Below are 23,136 nucleotides of genomic sequence, written 5' to 3'. Positions count from 1 at the left end.
TTTCCACAGTACTATATTCGTGGAGATTGTTTTGTTTTTTTTGGTCTCTCGTTTCTTTAAATAAAAATAAATCTCTTGATACTTTTCATCCGAGGAAGAATTTACATATACATGTATGTTGGTCCTACTCTCATGAACGAGTTGTACGAGAAAATTTTGCAAAAGAAATTGACAATTTATTTCCAATTGTCACTATTTTCGCAATATTGTCAATATTATCGTAATTTTTTAACTCTTTCTACAAGAACTTGTAGCATTTTTTCAGTTGCTTTTTTTCTAGCTTTTGAAAATAAAATTGTTTCAAAAACTCACCATTGGAAGGCGTTGAAATGAAAATAAACCAGACCCTGTCCGTAGAGAAACGATACATCTTTCCAATAATCCCCTTTTAGATTGTAGAACTTTTGATACGCTGACATAGCTGTTAAAAAATAAAATATAAATATTAAATAAATATTCATGTAAATATTCTGTAAATAAATATTCATTTACAGGTATTTGTTATTTTTCTACTTGAATTAAACTGAAAAGTTGCGATTAAATTCAATGGGACTAAAAGTAAATTACTATGAAATAGTTGAAAAAGGATATTACTAAAAATTGGATAAGAAGGAAAATATTACCCTTGTTGTAGTCTTCGAGAAGTAAATGAAAATGGCCCAGTTTGCAGTATGTTTTCGGATCAATGCTTATACCCCGATCATCATCATCATCATCGTCATCGTCGTCATCATCATCATCATTCTCTTTTGGTTCATCCACATTCATTTTCGTACTATCAGCTTTCCTATGCTGCTTTTCCGATTGTGCTTGTACTATCATTCTCTCTAAATATTTAATTGCACGAACAACTAAAGCCTTCTTCTTCGCTTGCTCCGGAGAATTTAACTTTAAAAATCCAAATTGGCGGCTGAAAAAGAAAAAATATTGTAATCACAACAAACTAGACAAAACTAACCTAAAAAACTACGAACTCCATTTTTCGTCTTTCGCCTCACGAACAAAATTAATCTTAAATTACAAAAAGAAAAACGTATGAAATCTCATTTGTTCAATAGAATACTAAATTAACAATTAACAATTAGCAATTAACAATTATTAATAAGAAATAAAGAAACAAAAAATAAAGTTAATTGGACAACAAAAGTTGTAAACACAAAGTTTAATAATTTCCGAAAGTTTATCAAAATATTCTGAAGTCTCAATATTTCCCAAATTATTTTAATCATTTTTCGATTCCTAAAAATTGCTAAAAAAAAAGAAATAGAAGCAAAAATAGAGACTAGTCAGAGAAAAAAAGCTACAGGGTAAAAGTCAAAACAATCCGCCCTTGGAGTGTTTACTTCTCCTTTAATAATCATGTTTTGGCGAATAATTGAAATTCAATCTCAAGATATATATTTTTTTTTGTTTTACTTTTCTTAAACCGTATATACGTTGTTGTTTGAAATGTAGAACGGAGTGAATATGTAGGAAAGGATGTCAGTAGGTTGTACGCGAGAATGAAAGGATATCGCTTAAATTGCCCGCCTATTCCTGTCAAAACTTTCACACAGGTTAGATTTCAGTGTGATACCGGTTTTTTTTCAATAATGAAAACGACGAAAAAACACCCTCAATATTTCAAATTTTCTTTTAAATAAGAAATTCACTGTAATTTATTTACCTATCCAACTCAGAAAGTATCTGCAATTCCTGGGGAGTTAAGTTGATATCGTCTGTTTCCTGGGCCATTTTCACAAATCGCACTCTGTTTATATTATTAACGTCAACGATAGAGAGAACACATTTTTTAAGAAACGATGAATGTTAATTTCGACGATAGAAAAAAAGGCCACGACGCGCACTCACTGCATTTGATCACTTCATTCGAAAAATACAATTTTTTTCGAAATTATAGTCAGGTTACGTCGAGACGGCACAAAGCACGCGACATGAAACCTCAAACTACTTTCCCTTCCGTTAGTTTAACCGTTTACTTCCGCTACCGCCGCACAGATGGCGCGAAATTTGAATTTGGAATAAAAAATTCAAACAGTGATTTGTACTTTTTCGAAAAGTTTAATAAACTATTTATTTTTAATTAATCGATGTTTTTAAATGTGTACTTAAAATGTACTTGATTAAAATATTTCTATTTCGAAAATTTTCGTATTTTTCTCAGAGGACTTGGAGAGGGGAGAGAGGGTATTTTCAATTTAGCATTTAATTAATAAAATTTATAAATTATTCATTACGTTTACTTTAGTTTGTTAATTAAATTGATTGTTTTGATATTATTTTACCGATATTCATAATAAATTCTTCAATAAATTTATAGATTTATATTTTTAATAGAAAATGAAAAAAGTGAGGTTATGTTTTCCCGTCATTTTCCTTTTGCGATAGAATGCAATAAAACTAATTTTTTCTAACATTATAATTAATATATTTTAGTGAAATAGGTGAAAAATTAGTAAAATTAGCAAAAGGAGGAAAAGTTAGGTAAAAATTTAAATCTTACGTGACAGGAGTTAAAATGATTCACTCGACTGACGTGAAAGAATTTACGTTTCTTAATTTACCGTCTCCTTGAAAAGTGTTAAACGCGTTTTAATAGTCGTCTGCAATTTTTGTGAGTGGATCGACTTTTTTTTAATTCTTCTTATTCAAATTACTTAGGTGAGATTTATTTTGCATACTAATATTTCTAATCTAAAGAAAAAAAACGATTACCATTTACTGTTCGTTTGTGCTAAATGTCCCGGAGACTGAACAAAAAGTCTTTGTCGACCGGAGCAACAAAACTCTTTAAACGGTAGTTTTTTTATTTATTTAAAAAACGTGTAGCTATCAAGAAATATTCACCTTCAATATTCATTTCTAGTAGATATTGGAATGTTTCGTTCATAAAATCACTGCCTAAAATATGTAACATCGAAGGAGAGAATAAGTCATCGATATTTTTGTCCGCATTAATTACAATGCTCTATCTTTGTTTAAAAAGAAATTCGCTTCCTATTGTCATTAAATTGCTTTGTTTATTTTGTCAATTATTATTATTACTACAATATTGTTATTATTAAAAATCAGCTAAATTATTTTATTTTATCTAAAGCAGTATCTATACTGATGCAATTTATTGAGCCAATTTTAAATTTAGCTTTTGTATTATATTTTTTACTTCTTTTACTATATATTGACATTTCTAGGAAATTATTTACTACGAAGTTATAAATTCTTCGACAAAGATTATATAATGGCTAATCATTGCTTTAAGGAATTTTCGGATAATCCTGCGGGTTTTAACTGGTAAAACCCCAATAAAAGTTTCACTTTTCTGACAAAGATTTGTCAGGTCTTGAAATTTATTGCAACCCACAAAGAATGAAATGAATGAATGAATTTTTGCTTCTTTTTGGATGGAGAAACAGTTTTTTTTCTTTTCTTTGAAATTCTATTTGTAAATTATTTTTTACAGTATTAAAATGAGCGCTCCTAATATTAAGAAGAATAAAAACGACTCTAACAGGGATGTTAGTGATACAGACCTTTCAAAGGAAGCGAAAAGTATGATAGAAAAATTCCTAGGCGATGTCAGCAAAACTTCAGCTACAAAACAAATTATCATCGGCACTACGTCAGGATGGTGTGTATTTTTTGATATTTCATTTTTTCTCACCAGGAGAAATTATATCCTGGAAAAATTAATTTTCAAAAACAATTTAATTTTCTATTTTTCTCCAATGAAACTAAAAAAAAGTTCATTTTACAAGAAACAGAGATCCACCGAGTAATAACAATTGTTTTTGCAAATATTTACAAAATAACATTGTATCAGACAAAATAAAATTGTAAATTATTTCAATTCGACAATTATTCTAAAAAGAGAAATGAAAAAAAATTGAAGAACTATTTTTTTAAGACGTACGACCAAATCACCTAATTCAGTTTTAATTAATTAATTAATTAATTGATTGATTGATTTTTAATATCAAAAAAACGAAAAATTAAACTAATAAATCAAGAATTGTAACAAACGAATAAGTCTAATATTTTCTTTTCTTTTTCATTCAGGATGACCGGATTTTTGACGATGAAAGTAGGAAAAGTTGCGGCATTCGCACTGGGAGGAGGAATTATTGTTCTGCAAGTTGCTGCACATCAAGGATACATCAAAATAAATTGGGATAAAGTACAGAAGAAGGCAGAGAAAATTACGGACAAAGTCGAGGAGAAAATTACTGGCGAGGGACCTAAAATGCTAGACAAGGTAATTAACTGCGACAAAAAAGTAAAATTAATACTTTGAAAGAATATTTTTTAGTTCAATCAAAATTTACTGTTAATTTTCTTTCTTTTTCAAACCATAAAATTTCTTTTTCAAATTTCAAAAAAGACCAATATTCTTTCATTGCAACTTTTATTTTCATTTTATTTTTTTGTTTCTTTTATTTTATTTTTTTCCCCAGTAAAAGTTTTATTTTCACAAAAGTATCTCAATTTTCGTATTCCTTCTCATTTCAAAATAACAATATTTATTAGAAAGTAAATAAAATTTTTCCAAATTGTTAAAAATTGGGGGAAAAATACTCAAAAGTTTAAAAAATTAAATTTTCTGAAAGTAAAAAGTCAAATCTTGCAGAATTAAAAAATTAAAAAAAAACCGTTTTAATCAATAAATTAAAAAGTTAATAAACAAAAAATAAATTTGTTTTTTAATTTCAAAAGAAATAAATTTAGAAAAAAATTGGGAAAAAGTTAAGATTTTCTGTTATTTACAGGTAGGAAATTGGTGGAAGATGAATTCCTTTCTGGGGGCGAGTTTCGTCGGCGGTTTCATAATTGGCCTAGCTTCGTGAATATTCAAAAAAAGAACGAGTCATTTTTTTTCCTTTTTTTTTAAAAAAACAGCCCTGACAGAAGTGTACCTTATAAAAACTTTCGATTTCGAGTCTTAAATTTTAGTTAGAAATGAAAAAAAAGTCAGTAAAAAATATCTCTAAGAATTATCGAATCTTTAGACTAAACTATCGAAGTGTATCTAGTTTTTAAGAATTCAAAGAAGTCTTTCATTTCTATTATAAATTATTTTTTAAAGAAAAGAATTGTAACTAATATTCGTAATTTTCTACAAAAGACACGCTTTGTTGTCGCAATTTTTCTCGCCTCAACTATAAAATTAATATATACTTTTAAAGTAGGACAATGTACTCTTAGATTATAATTTTATACTTTTCTTTGACAGATTTTTTAATTTGTTTAAATTGCTAAAAATAGACAATGATTTCAAAATTTTTATTTGTATAGAAAAAGAAAAAAAATTTGAAATCACCTTAAAATGGAAATCTCTAAAAAATATATCTTAAAAAAGTACCTTAAAAAAAGTTACCTTAAAAAAGTATCTTTAAAATTATCTTTAAAAATATTATTTAAAAATAGGTATTTAAAGAACTATCTTAAAATGTTAATTATAATTTTCTATATATTCGAATAAAACGTGTCTGACAAAATTAGTTTTCGCCTAACTTATTGTAAAACTAGATTCGTTTTTTTCTTTCCTCCTATACTTTTCTTTTTGAAACCCAATTTTTTTACTCAACTTCTATGAAACTTTCGGAAAAATGAACTTAAATTCAGAACAAGACGATAAAAATAATAAAATGGTTAAAAAAGAAAAAAAGTAAAATTCCTAAAATCAAAAAGGGAAAAAAATGAGATCGGAAAATAAAACTTGATGAAAGAGGGAAATATTTGGGAATTGTTTGGAAATTATTTGGAAAATAACAAAATATAAAATGAAAAATTTTCAAAGAGAAAATTCTAAAAGAGAAATTTCTTCTTTCAGATGGAGAGGTTCGTCGACAAGAAATTAGACAAAGCTGAGCAATTATTAAAAAATGGAGAGAGAAATACGCGTCGCTGGTATCATTCAATAACTGGCGATTCCAGTTTCAAAGTGAAGGAAATTCACATTTTTCTCGCAGCCTTTGGAGCTGGTGTCGCAATTGGCCTCGCATCCGCCAACTAGGTGTCATTATGCTGTAATCTGAATATAATAAGTAGATTTCGTTCGAGACTTTTGGAAAAACACACATTAGATCGACATCCAACTGATGATGAAACAATTAATCAATTGACGAGAATAAGCGAAGGAAGAAAATGGTTTTTGGATCGTACAAAGTAAGAAAAAATCCCTAAAATTAGTGTCGACACGCTGAGAATCGAAAAATATCTATCTTTCACAAAACCAAAACAAATTATTCAATTCAATTTTTCTAATAATTTATGCCTAACAAAATCACTAATAACTAATAAAAAAAAAAATAGTTTTCGATGCTCAGCGTCGACGCCAACTTCTGGAATCTGTAAGAAAAGAAGTAAAGAAAAAAGAAATGAAGGAAATAAAAAACAAAGAAAGAAGCTAATTTTTCTAATACTAAAATAATTATCGTCGACCAAATGAAACTTTCGCTCCTAGATAACACGTCACAGTTTCTTTTTGACAATATAATTAAAAACACTTAAAAATCAAACACCCAAAATAAATACTAGTTTTAAAAAATACACTAAAAAAAACTTTCAACCACAGAATCCGAATTAAGCAAAAATTGAAATTCTATAACGAAAATCAACGTTTAAAAAATCCATTTCGTTAAACAAAATAAAATTAATTAAATTGTAAAGTGTTGAAATAATAGAGAATTTAAGAAACTTAGGAGAAAAATTAATTATTAACTAAAAGTAGCTTCTACAAATTTTAACAGAAAAATTTCCATATTTTAATTTCGCGAAAATCTCGAATTGAAGAAACAAAATTATATTCAGACTACAGCATGAGTTTATACCAAAAAAAGAAAGGAAGAAAAAAATCTCTTGTAAAATCTACAAAAAAAAGTCATGATTGTAAACTCGATGTAGAATTTAAGGAAAAAAAACTGCGAATTATGTACTTTTTACGTACTAGTCTACGATGAAAATCGATTATTATTTATATACTCGCGGGTATGTTAATTATTCTTTCGTCTCATCCTCATTTTGGATGATACTAATTTTTTTAGCTGTGATTTCTCTCGAATCTAGTTAAGATAGCTCAGCTTTTTATATTGTAAAAATACGCTTTTTCTTTTTGGATATTATTAAATATCCTTCGCGAGTATTACTTTAATTTTTTCCAATAATTAATTTATTAAAATACCAATTTTCTAAAGTCTGATTTTTTTTACGAATTGGTAATTTTCAAAAAATTGCTATTTCTTTTTTAAGTATATCGAAAATACGGAAAAGAACAAAATGTAAATGAAAGAAAGTTTATACTTGAATTATATTAAAATTAAATATTTAATATATTTAATACGAATATAATAAATATTTGAATATTTGAATTCACTATTGAAAAAGATAGATTAAGGTCTTTTAATTTTATATAGGCGAATAAAACCTTTATCCCTGAATTTTCTCTGAATTTTTTTTTAATAGAGTAATATTTTTATGCTAAACAGCATAAATCGTAAAAAAAAAGTTCCTGGATGCGCGACTCTATTGTATTGAGACCAGGATTAAATATATTGACTACTCGATTGTTGAATAATATTATTAACATTTGTAGAGAGTTAATTCACTGTAACGCGAAAATAAAAAAATTGAATCCCTTGTGAATGGGATATAAATTAAAAACTATCAGTATTTATAAGTGTTTAATTATTCAGTCTTACCCGTATATAATAAAATGTTGATCAATATCTTTTCAGGCACTGCATAATTATACCCCTCAGTCGTCTTCTCAATTTTTGATCGCCATTACAAAATATGTGAGTTGAATTGTCCCCGATTTGAATTAGCGTGTCTTCATCTTGCTGCAGATATAAAAAAAAATATTTTATGAACATCAATTTAATAGAGAATTGAAAATAAAAATATTTTCAAAAATATTTACAATTTAAATAAAAAAAGATTTAAATATTTATTAATTTTCTTAAATTTGAATTTGAAACCTTTCAGAATTTAACAATTTTTAAGAATTGATATTGTGACTTCTCCAAAATTATTTTTACAATTTCAATTCTGAAGTGAAAGCAAGTGAAAAAAATATTTTCTAGATTTCTTCTCTAAATCGATTTTTTTAAAAATAATTTTTGATTAAGTTTTTTCAGCATTTAATTATTAAAAAAAAGAATTATTCGGAAATTTTTTAAAAACTGACTTCTGCAGAATCTTTTAGTTAAAATTATTTAAAATTTAAATTATTCTAAAATTTTTATTTGAAACTTTTTGAAATTTAATTATTTATCAAAATTACCAACACAACTTTTATTAAATTCAATTACTTTTGGAATTTTTAAGTATAGAATTTTTGAAATCAACAAATTAAAAAATTTATGAAACAATAACAATAATAATATTTTTTAGCATTTTTTAAAAATTGATTTTAAGGCTTTCGCCTTAAATAATTTATTGTTTTTTTTAGTTAAAAATATCGGTGTATCTTCCTCTTAAAAAAAATTAATTTTATTGAACGTAAAACGATTATTATTTTTACTATTATATTTACTGGAATCGTGGGAAAAATTCTTACCAAGTGAATACTGGTTGAAGTCTGATTGTGTTGCAATTTTGCTCCCTGAATGCCCTCTTGGATTAATTTATGAAGCAATTCTTGTGGATCAATGTTTCCGTATTCCTGCTTTTTCGCCTTGAAGACCATTTCTTTTATTGGCACTGGCACAACCGTAGGATTTCTTCGTTTGCCACTTGGCCTGTCTTCAATATTCTGTGAGATAAGTTTTATTTTAAAACAATGATATTCAATGTTAAACTACAACAGGCAGCACAGTGATTTTATTTTTTCATTATTAGGTAAAAAAAGAGGATTTTAAATTTTCAAGAAGAGGATTTCCATATTTTAAAACGGAAATTTTATAAATTAAGTAGAAAATTATTTCACTCTAGCGTATACAGGTTTATTTGAAGGATTTTCTACTTTCTTTTTTTTAATTGCAGCTTTTTTCAGAGCTGAAATTGATTAGAGTCAGGGCTCGTATCAGTGAAATTAGAAAATTAGAAAATTTCACGAAAATTCCATTATTTAAATACAAAAGTACATAATTTATTGAATAATTGAATTTTTAATAATTGAATTCTTTGGACGATTTTTAATAAAACTTGCATAAAAATAATTACTTTTTTCAAGGAATTCAATTAAAATTGTATGAAAAATAATTGAAATTCTGCGATGAGTTTTATTATCAGTAAAAATAATTGAATCTTTAAGAATTTTATTACTTTTGAAAATAATTGAATTTCTGCAATAATTTGTAACTTCTCCAAAATGAAAGTTTTTTCTAGTGATTTTAACTAAAATTCTTCTATAAATCCATTATTTTTAATAATTTTTGAAAAATTTCTTTGAAAATTTTCAAATTCATTTGTTGACAGTTCAATTTTACAAAATTTCAATTATTCGGAAGTTCTTCAATTAAATCCTACATTAGAAAATAAAAACTTGAAATAATTTCAAAAACAATTCAATTAAACGTTTTCAAACATTATAAATATGAAAAATTCAGAATTTCAATGATTTTAATTTGAAACCTTTTCAAAATGCAATTATTTCTAAAAATCCACTTTATAATGTTTTTAATATTTAATTATAATCTAAAATTTTAACTGAAATTCATTTTTAAAACAACTTTTATAAGTAAATTCTACAAGAATGCAATTATTTAAATACAAAAATAAATAATTTATCAATTTATGTAATGTTTCTTAAAATTAAATTGCCATAAAAATTTTTTAAAGAATTAAATTCTTTAGACGAATTTTAATAAAATTTTTAAGAATAATTACATTTTTCGAGGAATTCGATTAAAATTGCATTAAAAATAATTGAAATTCTGCGATGAGTTTTGTTATTAGTAAAAATAATTGAATTCCTAAAAAAATTTTATTATTTACGAAAATAATTGAATTATTGCGAAGAAATTTATAAAAAATTTGTAAATAATTGAATTTCTATAAAATTTTTTCTTACTTATGAAAATAATTGAATGTTTGCGTAAAATCTTATTCAAATTTTTTTTAATGGCATTTTTTGGAAAATTTTATTAAAATAGTAGATAATAAAAATCATTGAATTTGAGGAAACTTTTGAAAATAATTGAAATTTTGCCAAGAATTTAATTACAATTTTGGAAAATAATTGAAATTAAGAGAAGAATTTTATTATTTGTAAAGATAATTGGAATTTTGACGAGAATTTTAAAAAAATTGAATTTCTACGAAGAATTTTATTACTTTTGAAAATAATTGAATTTTTCTGCAATCATTTGTAATTTCTCTAAAATTCTTCAAATTATATCGGACAATTTACGAACTTTTCGTCCTTTTTTAATTAAATTACGAACTTTACGGACCATTTTTCAAAAGAACTGATTTTTACAGAGTTGAAGCAAATTTTTCCTGTTGATTATTGGCATATTTTTTCCGCAATCTCGGATTTTTCTAAATTTTGAACCAAAATTTTTGTTAGAACACTACATTTGTTCTAAACTTCTCTGAATTTTACTATATTCGAAGTATATTTCAGTAAAAATGATTTTTAAGTTTTACAAAAATAAAATTTGTCCAAAGTTTGCAAAAAGGAAAAATTTTCTTTCTTCAGTAAAAAAAAATCTCTAAATTACATGAGAAAATACATAATACATAATACATAAAATAATAATAATAATAAATAATAATTACTATTATTATTATTATATATTATTATTATTAACTTTTTTTTTTTTTTTTTTTTTTTTTTTTTTTTTTTTTTTTTTTTTTATTATTATTATTATTATTATTTACTATTATTATTATTATTTTTTATTATTTATTTTATAATACATAATTTTAGGTGTTTTAAGGAATTTAATTAATTTAAAGGGAGAAAAAAGGGAAAAAGAGGAAAAAAGGAAACTGTGATTCCTGCTGCGAGTGAAATTCGCAAAATTGCATTAAAAATAAACCCCTTTAAAATAATAGTGAAGAATATTAAAAATATTGAAGTATTAAAAGATCAAAAAAGTAAAAATACCTTAATAGTATAAACATTATCCTTGACCTCCAATTCTCCAGTGACTGACGAGAGGCTCAAACCAGGACGAACTTCACTTGGAATAATATTGCCAGCTAAGTCGGGTTCTATGAAAATTCGACCCTTCTTTCGTTTCAGAGGCAACTTAACAACTTCTCCACGTTTAAAAGTGATGAGTGGTTTCTCCTGGTAGGAATTTTTATCAATTAGCAAAAAATATAATAAAGTTAATGTATGACGATTTTACAAAATTGGAAAATATTCTAATACTTACGCCTACTGGTTCAATGATGAGATCAGTTCTCAGTGGAGCTGAAATTGGTGCTTGAGTATAGCATTCGGGAACAACAAGATTTTCCGGCTTCAAGTCTCTAATCAATTTATTGGCTTGAGAAAAATTCAACGAAGTGTCAATTGGACAGTGAACGGCTTTCATCGCAAGTGGTTGAAAAGGCGCCAGTGCATCCAAATACGGAAAGTCGGGTTCTGTTTCATTCAAAATCGAAAACAATTAAAAATGTTTAATAATTAAAAATAATTAACAGTATTTAGTTGAATATTTAATGAACCTGTGAAAATAATTGTGTGCTGTGGATTGTTGCCCCAAAGTTGCACAAAATGAACTGCATCTCCATATCTTAGACTCGGATGTCCACAAAATACGACGCAAGGTTGTCTGTAATCAGAACTGAAACCCTCAGCATAGGCAGACGTGTAATGTTTTAATCTCGCATTTTTCACAAGGAAGGCATGTGGAAATGGTTCCTCGGGAAGATAAACTTTATTCTGCTTACTTGTCGAGAGCCTGAAATGTTTAAATTCGAATTGAAATTATAAATCCAAAGTAATTACATTATTATAATTATGTAACTATGTATAATGATTATAATCGTGTAATTATAATGATTATAAATAATATATAATTATAGTTATTATTATAATAAGGCAATTTTAATAGTTTATAAATGATTAAAGTTAATTTAAACTAAACAATTCTTACCATTCAGCTAGAATATTAGAATAAGCTAGGGAAGATTCAGCCACTGGAGATATAAAAAAGAGAGGCACTTGTGTGAGTCCATTTTTATCCAGATGTGTACTTAGACATTCAAACAAATCATAAACAACTCCCGAAGGATAGCAAGGAATTAGAACACATCCTCCGCTTCGTAATGTCATTGCTGCAAAAATTACAAGAAAAAAAAATGTTAATCTTGTGAATTTAAATTAAAATTTTTTATTAGAATAATTCATTTCAACGTTCAGAACTTTAGAATCGTAATAAACTAACTTCTTCAAAACTTTTAATTAAAACAATTCAAAAATCTTTCTCTGATTTCTCTGACCAATTCGGTCTTCGCACTCGATAATTAATTTTAAAAAAGTAGCAAAAAGTAGTTTTGAAACCAAACAAAAAGCAATAAAAAAGTAACTAGGAACAAGAAATTAAATTTGACGACCAAAAAACTGGTTTTAGACACTTTACAAAATTGACAAAAATTCCATTCGATATTTTTTATTTTCTGAAAATTTAACATTTTTTCTTCTCTTTTATGGCATTTAGCTTCAATATTTTTAGGCTCTTCAAAAACACTTTACTTATTTAATAGTCTGCACCCTTTGGTAAAAAATAAAAAACTATCAAAAATTCAGAAAACCGAATTTTTTAAAATTCAACATTTTTTCTTCTGTTTTATGGCATTTAGTTTCAATATTTTTGGGCTCTTGGAAAATGCTTTACTTATTAAATAGTCTCGACTCTTTGGTAAAAAATCTAAAATTATCAAAAATTATCAAAAAATTCGAAAAACCGAATTTCTTAAAATTCAACGTTTTTTCTTCTTTTTTATAGCATTTAGCTTCATTATTTTTGTGCTCTTCAAAAACACTTTACCTAATTAATTGTCTCCACCATTTGGTAAAAAATCTAAAATTATCAAAAATTATCAAAAATTCGAAAAACCGAATTTCTTAAAATTCAACATTTTTTCTTCTCTTTTATGGCATTTAGCTTTAATATTTTTGGGCTCTTCAAAAACACTTTACTTAATTAAAAGTCTCTACCATTTGGTAAAAAAATTAATAATATAAAAAATAATTAATATTAATTACAATTTTTCGATTAATTAATTTAAAATTTTAATATTAAAAATAATTGCAACTCTTTGATAAGTTTTATTATTTTTGAAAAGAATTAAATTTTTGCTTAAAATCTTATCAAGAATTTTTTTTAAAAAAATTGAATTTCCATGAAAAATGTTATAATTAGTGAAATTTATTGAATTATTGTGAAGAATTGTACAAAAATTTTGTTAAATAATTGATTTTTTTGAAAAAGCTATTCTATGGAAATTTTATTATTTAGCAAAAGAATGGAATTTTGGATGAATTTCATTTATTTTTTGTTTAAATAATTTAATTCTTTTGTGAAATTTTATAAAAATACTAGAAATTGGAAATAAATGAATTTTGAATATTTTTTTTCGAAATAATTGAATCGTTTTAAAGAATTTAATTATAATTTTTGAGAATAGTTTTTTGATTCTAGTATTAGCGAATTTAATGTAGTGTAAATTCTAAAAAAAAAACAGAAATAGTAGCTTTTAGTGACTGAAATCTAAAAAAAGTACCCAGATAGTAGCATAACGTAAAAAAAGTAGAGAATAGTAGGATTTAGTAGATGAGTGCAAAGCCTGACAATTTTTCTTTTCCTGACTTTCCTACTTTTCCTGAACTGTGACAATCCTGATTTAGTTACATTTTTACAGTGAGAAAGAGCTCCTCTTTGTAAATTCAGTTTGTAATGTAAAATTTGGATTAGAAATTAGTAAAAATTTGCTTACCAACATTCATGCACAATTCGCCCAACATTGTATCTGGATTAGCAGTAGGCGTTTGCGTTAAACCAGTCAAAATTAACATATTCGCGTGTTTCAATGTCGTCTGATCCATGGGACGTGGATGAGTCGTTAAAGTCGACGATCCACTGACAAAGGCAACTTTTTCGTGATCACACGATATTAACCAATTACTGCTTCCTAAACAATAACCCGAACTTATCGGGGTCACCGTTAACGCTCCATATATATCCTGAAAATGATAAAAACAAAAATATTAAATATAAACAAATTTGTATTTACAGTTCTGTATTTTCAGCAAAAAAAAAAAAATATAAAGAACCAAGAAAAGGATTAACTTACTAATTTTTGATCATATCCAACCAATTGTATATTTGACAATGCAGAATTCACAGCCTGAATTGAATAAATATGTTTCCATGATTTTGGTTTTAGTGCATCGGCCAGAGGTGGTGGTAAAATATGTATCATTTCCTTCCAATGTTTCGCTAATTTAGCTCGTGGCGTTTGCTCAATATATTCAACTAGTTCCTCCATAAAAAATCTTCCTATTTGTAATGTCGGCTCAGTGGCATAAATCACACCCTTAAAGCCTGTGCCTTCAGTGACAAATGGCAATGCCAACATACAAGTATAATTGGAAATTAAAATTGCATCTATCTCGGAAAAGTCGATAATTTTCTCCAATGGTGGACAAAATTCCGGTGTTGAATCAACAAACAATCGACCGCAACATTCCTTTAATTCCTAAAAACAGAAGTAAAATAAAAAAACATTTTTTTAATTCCTAAAAACAGATAAAAATAAAAAAACATTTTTCCATTCCTAAAAACAGATAAAAATAAAATACTAAGGTTGTCAAGCTTTTGCTCCTTTCAAATTCCCTGGCTTTTCCAGGTTTTACAGGTTAAAAAACGGAATTTTTCCAGGTTTTTAAAACGAAAATTATTCGAAAACATCAATAACTTCATTTTTAAATAAATATTTAATCACTTTTTTTTATAGAAATTAAGTTGTTCAAAAATTTGAAATTGAATAACATATAAGAATATTATTATAAAACATTAAGATATCGATCACTCCGAGTCGAAGACTCGGAGTGATCGCTTTCTTCCTGCTTCATAATTAAAACTTGCTACATTGTTACTGCAACTTCTTCAAAAATTATTTTCATCATTACGATGATTTCTTTTAGAAATTTTTATTAAATTAGTAGATATTAAAAATCATTGAATTGAGGAAAGTTTTTGAAAATAATTAAAATTTTGCCAATAATTTTATTAAAATTTTTGAAAATAACTGAATTTCTGAGAAGAATTTTACTACTTTTGAAAATAATTAAATTTCTGCAATCATTTGTAATTGCTTCGAAATTCAATTTGTTTTTTAAATCAAAATCTTTTGAAGTTGATCTACTTATGAAAATTGTAAACGCAATTCCTTTAAAATTGAATTAATTTTGAAATATTTAAGTAAAATTAGATTTCAAGAATAAACACAATAATTTTAGAAAACAACAATTTTCCAGGATTTTGATTAAAATTCCCTAACATTTCCAGGTTTTCTAAATACAAATTTAATTTGTTTTCAATTTAAGTATTTATGTTTCATTCTCTCATTATGACTTTTTTATTCTCTCATAAAAAATGAGAATGTATTTTCTAAAAATGTTTGTTAAATTTCTAAAAATTATTATATTCTCTAAGAAATAATTAAGAAACTTACTCCTTCAATTTGCCAGTCTTGTTGATTATCACGCGGTAACCAGTTCGGCAGGGAATCAAATCTTGCACTAGGTACCAAAGGCATTGGCATGAAATTTAACACCGATTGCATATTTAATCCACAATCTAACATTAGCGTAATTCCCTTGAAACTCAGAACAAGACATGGTTTCGTTGGTTCACTATTTAGACAATACTGAAATGAAAATTTCGATATAAATAAACAAATGCGGAAAATTTTATTTACAAGGAAAAATTAAATAAACACACACCAAAAAAATGAATAAAAAAAATGAATTTGTAGACAAAAATTATATTTTTTTAAAAACATTTTTCCCAAATGTAAGTGAAATAAAAACAAGAATCTTATCCATTTGTAATAACAAAAATTATTGTTTTCAAGAGGTTAGCAATTCCAAATGCGTTTTCCTCGAATTTTATAGAAATAAAAATAAAATAAATACTCGCATACTTACCAATTTCATTTTGACGAAATATTAATAGACTTTAAAACACTTAAATATACGTATAAACATTTGTTTTCAATTATATTTTGCCGCTTTCAATGATAAAGCTTTATCACTCTTTTGGATATCGCAATTTTGTTTTGTCAATTTTCTATCTGCAAAAAAATTACTATAATTTACAGCAACTGGTACTTTGTGTAATAAATGAAATGTAAACTTTTGATATTACGAATAGTTTATACGAATTTACATGTTAATTTTGTTTAAAAAACAAATACTCGGCACTCGCGATATTAGTTTATAGGTTATGTTTACAAATCGTATACGATTGTCGTATGATCATTCGTGAGACGGGTTGCCTACATTAAGGCGTCGCGCTACTACAATTTTCCTCGTAATTTATTTAACAAATTACGAACAAGATTAATAATAATATTGATAATCAACTAAGAAAACGAAATTTTTGAAGTAAAATCAATAAATATTTACCTTGTCGATGTATTTCTTTCCACAGAAAACGATGAAATTTAGTCAAGTGTCGCAATTAAAGTTATTAGAACTCGGAGATCCCTTCTCTTGGTTATTAACAAAATTTCTATTCAAAAGAAAGAAATTTTTGAAAATAACTTTTATCAAGAAGACCGAGTTCTAAAAAATATAATCATTTTCTTCCTTCTCTGCCGGCGTTGCAGGATTGTCGCATTTTGTACCAGAAAAGTAATCTGAAAATACACGAAATTACACAATTATATGTATTTATTTATTATCCCTTTTTGCAAAATATCTTGCTCCTTCAATTACGGAACACATTAATGAAGAATATTTTTTAAATAAAAACCACAAGACTCACCAAATGTGCGCACATGCACAATCCCAACGACAATGGCGGAAAATTCTTCAACAAGAATGAACAGGAATGATAAATTGGCGGGAAAGTACTACTGACATCTATCGGAACTTTGTGGAACTCTTTGCATTAACTTTTCTCGCAACGCGATTCGTCAATTGAAATAAGCGGGAAAAATGTCAATATTTAAAATTTGAGGAAAATTTTTTATAATTTAAAAAAGAATAATTTTTAGAATTTAATTTTAATTAGTTTGCTCAAAAGGAGGTGAAAATGAAAATTCGGTATTGATTTCTGCAAAACCATGATTAGAAATTTAGAATTAAAAATCTCTTTCAATTTTCCAAATTTTCGGAGACCTAACCTCTAAAGTATACGCAACTGACATGTGCGACAGTTGACAATAATCGACAAGTTTTCTTTTTTAAATTTGTTTATTTGCCGTGTTTGACTGTTGTTTAACGAAATTGTTAGATTATTATGATTATTATATAGACTGGTAAAAAGTTTACAATAAAAAAATGTTCAAAAGTTTCAATAAATTCGCAAAAAGAATATTGTGTGGAAAAAAGGTAAACAATTTGAAAATGTACAGAGAAAAGTGTGTAAGTATGTATAAAAATTTAAAAATTAATATTCTTGGCATTAATATTAATATTTTAGGTGTTAAATTAACATTTTAGATAATAATATTAATATTTTAAATGTTAATATTAACATTTTAGATATTAATATTAACATTTTAGATAATAATATTTTAGATGTTAATATTATTTTTTTAGTTATTAATATCAAAACACTAGATGTAAATGCCATTTTTTAAATATTAATTCATATTTACAAACATTATTAAATTCGAATTATATTTTTGATTCATTTGCTAAATTCCATAAGATCAAATTCCATCAAATCCCGTTCGGTAGGACATTCACGGTACCAAGGATCTTCAAGGTCAAGGAAATCGGGATGCAAATATTTTCGCCGTTCATTGCGCGATGACGCAACAACCGGATAATTTGTCGTATCGAAAAATCTCTCAATATCGTCAATATCGCCACCAGTAGTGGCGTAATTATAATAATTATCATCATTATCATTACGACGAGGAATTGGCGGCATTGAAGCTTTAATTCTCGATTGACAGGGAAATATTGTACCGTCTTCGTCCTCCTCGAATGATACGTCACCCTCCATAATGTCTTGCTCGAGAGGAATATCATATCTAAAATCATCGTCGTCAATTTGATTTGCAACGCGAGCAAATTGCTCATCAATTCGTCGCTGTGCTTCTCGTTGACAATGCGCTTCTTCTCGTCTGTCGAGAAATTGACGAGCATTCGCTAAGACTGCCTGATGTCTATCAATATCCACATTCAAGTAGGAATCATCAACGTCTGGTAATTTGTAAACAAATCTTGATGGCGACTCCTGGGGAAGAGGACCCGATTGATAGGATAATGGACTTCCGGGCAGGGGAATCGATGATGTATTTAAATCGTCAGCGAAACTTACCTGGAGATTATTTTGAGTTTGGTTAATAATTCGCAAAAAAAATTGAAAGGTGAAGAAATTATTTTTCTCTTTTTACGATTATTTTTAGTCTTTTTTCACGATTTATCTTCTATTCTATTTTTTGCATTCGTTTCTATTTTATTAATTTTATTATTATTATTCATTCTATTTTTTGACTAATACTATTATTTATTTACATATTTATTTATTCATCTGTTTACTTTTTTTCAGGGTTGCCACAGGTCAGGGAAGATAGGGAAAAGTCAGGGGAAGTAGAATTGATCAGAGAAATTATCAGAAATTTTTATCAAAAGTACTAGAAAAAATTAAATTTTTAGAATTCATAAGAAAATTCTGAATTTTTGTTGTAAAAGTAATAAAATTCTTCACAAAAATTCAATTATGATCAAAAGTTTAAAAAAATTCTCGTCAAAATGTCAATTATATTTAAAAATAATAAAATTCTTCTCCAAAATTCAATTATTTTCAAAAATTTTAACAAAATTCTTGTCAAAATTTCAACTATTTTCAAAAATTTTTCTCAGTTCAATGATTTTCAATGTTCACTATTTAAAAAAAACTTTCCAAAAGAATTCAATTATTTAAAAATTTTTTTAATAAAATTCCATGCAAACATTAAATTATTTTCATAAATAATAAAAATTTCACAGGAATTCAATTATTTACAAATTTTTTCTACTTTTCTTCGCAGTAATTCAATTACTTTCAGAGCTAATAAAATTAATGGCAGAATTTCTATTATTTAAAATTTTTAATTTCTATTATTTAATTATAATTTTATATTAATTTCTAGAAAAATACAATTTATAGGATTCTTAAAATTTTCAATATTTTAGTAAAATTTTTCAAAAGAATCCAATTATTTAGAAAAAATTTTGATGAAATTCTACGCAAACATTTACACAATTATTTTCATAAATAAAAAAAATTTCCAAGAAATTCAAGTATTTACTACTTTTTTAAAATTTTTTCACAATAATTCAATTATTTTCATAAATAATAAAACTCATCGCAGAAATTTAATTATGTTCTGAAAATAAATAGAATTCTAGTCACAATTTTAATTATCTTTATAAATAATAAAATTCTTCTTCGATATTCAATTCTTTTCAAAGATTTCAATAAAATTCTTTGCGGAAATTCAACTATTTTCATAAATAAAAAAGTGTTTAGATAAATTCAATTATGATAAAAAATTAAAAAAGAATGTCGAAATTTCAATTATCTAATTATAAATTTAATAAGATTCTTCTCCAAAATTCAATTATTTTCAAAAAATTTAATAACATTTTAATAAAATTCTTAGCAAAACTTAAAGTGTATTCAAAAAATTTTCTCAATTTAATGATTTTTCTATATCTACTATTTTAATAAAATTTTCAAAAAGAATAGTATATTCTTTGTTCAGGGAAAAAGTCAAAATTTTGTCTCGAAATCATGAAAAACTCAGGAAAAAATAAAATAAAATTTTTGTGGCAACCATGATTTTGAATTTTGTTTTAATTATTAAAATATTTAATTTTTGAAGTATTTGTCTACTTATTTGATTTTTTTTCAGATAATATTTTTAATTTGTGCTTACGGCGTTGCTTGAAACATTGGCGATGGCGAGGACAAAGTCCCTCCTTGCATTTTGAAGATCCTGGAGTTTATTTTGAACGACTAAACACTCGGCAATGTCTTGTTCATCGAGAGTTTCTTGAATTACCTGAATGGACCGATTTGCAGCATCAACGACTGTGCTTCTTTGACCTAATGAGTGTCTTCGTTTTGACACTGAACCCGGTAATCTACCACTGGTATCGGGTATTGTTCGTCTACTATTTCCTTTAAATTGTTGAAAATCCTCTCGTGTCATCTTGCTCGGTCCAGATCTCAATCTTGATTCCTATTTTCAATTTACTCTTAGTACTTCAAAATATTTCGTTTTTTTTTTTCTTTTTCCAAAAAGAAGCAGTTTTTTTTTTTTTAATTTTCAAGTAAGGAGAGAAATTAATTTTTACTAAAAGTGTAATTATTTTTTGAACATTTTATTTTTTTTCAAAAAGAAGTAGTTTTTTATTTTTTAATTTCCAAATTCCAAGTAAGGAAAGAAATCAATTTTAACTAAAAATGTAATTATTTTTTTGTAAATTTTATTTATTTTCCTTTTACTCTAAGTGCTTAAAAGTATTTTCTTTTCTTTTTCCAAATTAATTTCTCATTGAGTTGAAAATAAAATAAATAAAATAATTTTATTGAAAATTAATTTCTACTTTAGTTGGAAATAAAATAAATGAATAAAACAAGAAAAGAACAAAATAAATAAATAAATAAAATAAGAATTTAAAGTAAGGAAATGAAAGAAAGAAATAAAATAGAAAATAAAAAAATAAAATGAAAATTGGAAATAGAAATTTTAATTTTTCTTTCTGTTGTAGAATTACATGAAGAGTCGATTTCTCTCTTCCGAGTCGGGCGTCGCCTCCTGGAGGAGCTGCAGTTCTTCGGGGACGTCCGGCGATGGCTGCCTCCTCGTGTCGTCGCTTCTGTTCCTCGGCCTCTTTCAATTTCTGAACGTGCTGCATGCGAGCCATCATCGCCTTGGTTACACCGGGTTTACTAAATTCGAGACGCTTCGGCTCAAGTGGTGGAGCACCGACCCGAGCGAGACCAGTTCGCACACGACGAGGATTCGGAGCTCCTGGTGCTTCTTGAAGTCTCGAATTAATAATCGCCGCCGATTTCGCCTGACGTAGTGCCTGCGCTCTCGTTGTCGCCGGTCTACATATTCCCCGCGCTCTCTCCGATGATGCACCAGTTCTTGTTCTTTGATGTCGACTTGCCATTTTTCTTGAATATTGTTTTTTCGAATTGTTTCCTACTCGAGATATTATAATCGTAAGTCTACAAACTTTAGTCTTTTTTAATTCACGATTAGTAAAAGAATCACAAATTTTATTAATTATTTTAATAATAGTTTTACTGAATGTACAGTCGAAGCAAGTGAATTATTCTTACCTTTTTTTTCTTCAATGAATTACGATAATTTCGAATTTTTATATAATCATAAATATTCAAATTTCGGTACAGTAATTTTATTTATTTCAAAATTTGAGAAAACTTTATTATTTCCTTGACATTGTGTTTGAAATTAAAAATTTTTATAATCAAAAATATTCAAATTATGAGTCCAGTAATTTTGTTTATTATTAAATTTGAGAAAATTTTATATTCCTTCACATTGTGTGAAAATTATTGTAAACTCTGCAAAAGAAAGAGAAAAAAATGTTATTTTCAATTAATTTTCATTCTAAATTATTAAAATAAATAATATTTACAGGAATGTTGAAGAGACGGAAATTTTGATTCAAGATTCTGCCGAAAAAGGTGGTGTGAATTTGTGAGACGTCATCTTCTGATCTTCTGACGTGAAGTTTTATGGTTAAAAAAATGAAAGATAAAAAAAACTATTTTCTTTGAACTAACAATTGAATTTCTTTGTTCTTAATGTGAGGTGTCAATTCACGGAAATTTTTTTTCACGAAAAAACAAAAGACGATTGAATTGAAATTTCAGAAAAATTGTGAAAAAAACCTTAAATTTTATATTCATTAAAATATTCTTATTTGGAATAAAATACAGAATAATTTGTATTAAATTCCAGTAATAATAAATAAATAATGAGATTATTTTTATATTCTTTTTAGATAATATTTTTTTAAATCACCCTCATATATGTGACCGGGACTGAGAAAAGGGACCTACTTACCAAAATCAACTTTTCGAGAAAAACGCGTTTAAAGTTTTCTATCCAAATAAATTAGATTTCTTGAAACATTTTACATTTTAAATTAACATGATGAGTGTTCTTTATGTATTTTTTTATGCTGAATCCGATTTTCATGGTTAAATAATTGTTCAAACAACCCTGTAATTGTTATAAACAATTTATTTTGCAAAAGTCAAATTATGGAATTTTCAAAAATAATTTAAAAGACTTCCGGATGTCCTAGAGGTCTGAAATTTTGTATGCAAGTTCAGAACTGATACAATAATGAATAATTCTAAACTCTACAATAATCCATAGTTATTCTTTGACTTGCACAACCAGGTTGCCGATGACGGGGTATACTTGGGGTCATCTTCGAGGAATTAAGTCGAATTCTTTGTAAATGGTTTAGGCATTCAATTTAATATTTAGGGGATATATTCTTGACACTTAGACAACAAAGAGTAATTTTTGTCTTAAAATTACTTATATTTTCATAAAAAAAATTAAAAAAAATTTTTTTTTTTAAATTTGTTTAAACAATTGCAAAATTTTTTTTTAACAATCTGGACTGCTTGCATTGTATTTCTAGGACCTTAAACTATAAGAAACCATCATTAAAAAATCGATTTTTTGGTAAGTAGGTCCCTTTTCTCAGTCCCGGTCACATATGCGTTGATTAAAATTTTATACGGGCAGTGTAAGTACAAGCATTGGTGAGAAGTTATAGTGACTTAAATTACATAAAGTGTCAAAATTAAAAAATTGTTATTGATGTTTATGAGAGCTAACCATAAAAAACATACCCTAATCTTCATCCCAGCCCATTCTAACAATAGCAGAAACTTAGGGCAACCTTCAAGATTTAATTTGGTTCAACCTAGAACATTATATCTAGCATAGGTG

At 26.4% G+C, this 23,136-nt stretch overlaps 4 protein-coding genes across 12 annotated transcripts in view; 1 reads left to right on the top strand and 3 right to left on the bottom strand.

The window, feature by feature from the left end:
- LOC122502849 (histone demethylase UTY) overlaps nt 1-1,938 on the bottom strand; it is a 119,782-nt gene extending 117,844 nt beyond the window's left edge. For both annotated transcript variants that reach the window (XM_043613139.1, XM_043613140.1), the window contains exons 1-3: nt 1,667-1,938; nt 624-910; nt 313-421 (exon numbers count right to left, since the gene is read on the bottom strand). In XM_043613139.1, coding sequence (XP_043469074.1) covers nt 313-421; nt 624-910; nt 1,667-1,734 — 464 coding nt within the window. In that variant the 5' untranslated portion in view covers nt 1,735-1,938. The remainder of the gene's footprint in view (nt 1-312; nt 422-623; nt 911-1,666) is intronic.
- Nucleotides 837-23,136, bottom strand: part of LOC122502851 (integrator complex subunit 9) — a 32,998-nt gene continuing 10,698 nt past the window's right edge. The window contains exons 2-13 of one of the 6 annotated variants that reach the window (XM_043613145.1): nt 16,589-16,821; nt 16,109-16,254; nt 15,634-15,828; nt 14,251-14,655; nt 13,894-14,140; nt 12,051-12,231; nt 11,620-11,855; nt 11,325-11,536; nt 11,051-11,236; nt 8,555-8,749; nt 7,695-7,835; nt 837-910 (exon numbers count right to left, since the gene is read on the bottom strand). In XM_043613145.1, the coding sequence (XP_043469080.1) occupies nt 7,716-7,835; nt 8,555-8,749; nt 11,051-11,236; nt 11,325-11,536; nt 11,620-11,855; nt 12,051-12,231; nt 13,894-14,140; nt 14,251-14,655; nt 15,634-15,828; nt 16,109-16,117 (1,986 nt within the window). In that variant the 5' untranslated portion in view covers nt 16,118-16,254; nt 16,589-16,821 and the 3' untranslated portion in view covers nt 837-910; nt 7,695-7,715. Of the gene's footprint in view, nt 911-7,460; nt 7,601-7,663; nt 7,836-8,554; nt 8,750-11,050; nt 11,237-11,324; nt 11,537-11,619; nt 11,856-12,050; nt 12,232-13,893; nt 14,141-14,250; nt 14,656-15,633; nt 15,829-16,108; nt 16,419-16,588; nt 16,822-16,949; nt 17,081-23,136 lie in introns of those variants that run through there. The other 5 variants (XM_043613144.1, XM_043613147.1, XM_043613143.1 and 2 more) reach the window with 5 other exon arrangements.
- LOC122502857 (FUN14 domain-containing protein 1) lies at nt 2,511-7,665 on the top strand. Of its 3 annotated transcripts, none has more exons than XM_043613157.1 (4): nt 2,511-2,661; nt 3,461-3,628; nt 4,057-4,252; nt 5,828-7,665. In XM_043613157.1, exons 2-4 carry the CDS (start codon nt 3,468-3,470, stop codon nt 6,008-6,010), a joined length of 540 nt encoding a protein of 179 aa, XP_043469092.1. In that variant the 5' UTR covers nt 2,511-2,661; nt 3,461-3,467; the 3' UTR covers nt 6,011-7,665. The 3 variants fall into 3 exon arrangements, with proteins under 3 accessions (XP_043469092.1, XP_043469093.1, XP_043469091.1); XM_043613158.1 differs by lacking the exon at nt 5,828-7,665 and adding an exon at nt 4,764-4,882 and having other exon boundaries at nt 2,660-2,797; XM_043613156.1 differs by lacking the exon at nt 2,511-2,661 and adding an exon at nt 2,668-2,797.
- On the bottom strand, nt 17,633-21,463 carry LOC122502856. The gene is made up of 3 exons (XM_043613155.1): nt 20,906-21,463; nt 20,062-20,367; nt 17,633-18,458 (listed from the first exon to the last, which is right to left on the bottom strand). Exons 1-3 carry the CDS (start codon nt 21,305-21,307, stop codon nt 17,820-17,822), a joined length of 1,347 nt encoding a protein of 448 aa, XP_043469090.1. The 5' UTR covers nt 21,308-21,463; the 3' UTR covers nt 17,633-17,819.

The sequence above is a fragment of the Leptopilina heterotoma genome, unplaced genomic scaffold (assembly GCF_015476425.1).
Source record: "Leptopilina heterotoma isolate Lh14 unplaced genomic scaffold, ASM1547642v1 Lhet_24, whole genome shotgun sequence".
In the NCBI taxonomy this organism is placed as follows: Eukaryota; Metazoa; Arthropoda; class Insecta; order Hymenoptera; family Figitidae; genus Leptopilina; species Leptopilina heterotoma.
This window is presented reverse-complemented; position numbering and strand designations above follow the sequence as displayed.